General features: G+C 50.6%; 1 protein-coding gene across 1 annotated transcript in view; it reads right to left on the reverse strand.

Moving 5' to 3' along the window:
- Window positions 1-1,137: 1,137 nt before the first annotated feature.
- The window catches only part of SRL (sarcalumenin), a 15,480-nt gene continuing 14,351 nt past the window's right edge, over window positions 1,138-2,266 (reverse strand). The window contains exon 9 of the mRNA XM_010185265.1: window positions 1,138-2,143. Within this exon, the coding sequence (XP_010183567.1) occupies window positions 1,332-2,143 (812 nt within the window). The 3' untranslated portion in view covers window positions 1,138-1,331. The remainder of the gene's footprint in view (window positions 2,144-2,266) is intronic.

Here is a 2,266-nt window from a genome sequence, read left to right on the forward strand (position 1 = left end):
AAGCCAGCCTCCATCCAGAGCAACATCTACCTCTTGGTTGGTGTGTACTCAGCTTGACAGACAGCCGTGTGGGGCATGAAGGCCAAGTGATGAGGCCATCCCTAATCCCCTGGCTTTCCTTGACGGATTTCAAGGTTATTTGTCAGTGGGGAACCTCACCCTGCTCGGGTGCTTCCAAAGCAACACTCCTTCTCCTCCCAGGACTGAGCGCTGATGCGTGGAGATGAGCCAACAAATGGCTAAAATGGTTTGGTGAACAAGCTACAGAGACCTGCCTGGATTGTCCTAGGGAGAATGGAGCAGCAGATGGGCAAAAGGATGCAACTGGTGACCCCCCCTGTTCCTGCCTCCCTCCACAGAGCGCAAAAACATGGGAGGTCTGAGTGAGAAAACAGCAACACGACCTTGAACAAGGTCAAACCACCAAACCCTTGACCCTCAGAGCCTGCTGATCCTCAGGCTTGACTTGCCAGCACAGGTTTTTAAGGTTGGTGACACAAGCCTGCACCAAGTGCCCTGTCCCTGTGCTGGCTCAAGGGGAGGAAAGCCTGCTTACAGCTCCTTGCAGGACTGTGTGATTTGGGGTGCTGGCCCTTCTCCGCCAGCATAGCTCAGCCAGTGCGTGCAGCTCCTTTCCAGCCCACTTTTTCCTCTGACACAGGCTTGCAAATCCCATCACAGCTGCCTGTCTGCAGCTAGAAATGCCCCTGCAAAAGCCCTTTCTTAAGGCAAACACCCAGGTGAAGACTGCAGAACTTCAACTCACCTGTTACGTGAAAGGAGAACTCACCAGGAGACCTAAGAGTCTCGGAAAGAAAAACAAGGTCAATATTTGCAGTAATTTTTAGGATGTTTGTGCCTGAAAACAGCAGATGGGACCTGGCCTCTCTTTCCTTGCCCAGCACTTTGTCTCCAGGCTCCCGGTGATGCCCCATGTCACTGCTCTCCCCTGTGCTCTCATGCCATGCCCTCGTTCTTGCTCCCTGCTGGCTTTGGGGATGCAGAGGTTGAAATTTCTGTTCACACACTCTTGGCATCAGTGAAAAAGCAGCTACAATTCTAGCTCACCATGCATTGCTCATACTTACAGTTTAAACATTGCCTTCTACTCAAAAGAACAAAGATAAAATGTCAGGAATTCACAGTTTTTATTCTCTTTCTTATGCCCACCCATCTTCCCCTGCCATCGATGTCAATGACTCAAAGTCCTCATCGTACAGTAGCCTTTGCCAGTGTGGCACTCCAAGGGTTAACAACCATGGCTTCTTGGACGGATAAGACATCAGCTCACTCACTGGTAGGAACACGTGGACGGTTACTTACAAAACACCTTAGGGTTTCCTGTAGCGATTCTTTGGGGTTTCGCCACAGCCAGTGATGTCGCAGGAAAGAACATTGGGCTTCTTCCCCAAGCCGATGCTACCCAAGAGATCAGGAAGCTCGCGAGTGATGGCCTTCTCAATCTTCTCAAGGAAACACCCTCCCATGTAGGAACACTGCTGAGACAGCAGCTTAAAACTGGTGATGGGGTTGATGCCAAAGAAGTCCTTGTAAGCCTCACGGTTGGGGAGGTCAAATTTGCTGACATTGGTCTTTGCCAGAATGGACTTAAAAATAAAGAACTTGTCAGGATCTTCCACAATGTCCCTGAACACCAGTTCTCCATCGCTAAAGAAGGTCATTTTGTCCTTGTAAGTCTGTAGATAGCGATCGACCAAAAGGGCGTGGATGCGCACCCGGATGGCATGCTGGCGTATGAAGGCGATCTTATTTTCCATCCTGTTCTCAATCACCTGGTTGAGATCTTCCAGGAGCGATATCTCTTCTTTGAGGAACAGCTCTTTGTGGGTATCTGGATGGTACTCGTGGGGCCAGAAGGAGCTAACGTACACCCTGGGTGGCTCCGTGACATTGATGAGAGGAGCCAGGCTCCAGAATAAGGCACCGTAGACTCTCATGAGCTCCTGGGTAGCCAGGCTGTCAGCTTTGTTCAAGATTATTCGGATCTGAGACTCACGGCCCTTCAGCTGGCGAAACAGCATCTCCAGCTCCAAGCCCACGTCCAGCTTCGTAGGGTCAAAGACCACAAAGATGAGATCAGCTCTGTCGATGAACCACTGGCACACGTCATTGAACGGATAACCTGGAGGAGAGGAAAGAGAGAAATCCAGCAGAAATGGCCAGCACAGGATGAGTCCCTCCAAGTTAAGTGACAGATAAACCTTGAGCCTGCTATGTCTCATGCCCTGGCTGTGTTGGAAAGAGT

The sequence above is a fragment of the Mesitornis unicolor genome, unplaced genomic scaffold (genome assembly GCF_000695765.1).
Source record: "Mesitornis unicolor isolate BGI_N332 unplaced genomic scaffold, ASM69576v1 scaffold39275, whole genome shotgun sequence".
Lineage (NCBI taxonomy): Eukaryota > Metazoa > Chordata > Aves > Mesitornithiformes > Mesitornithidae > Mesitornis > Mesitornis unicolor.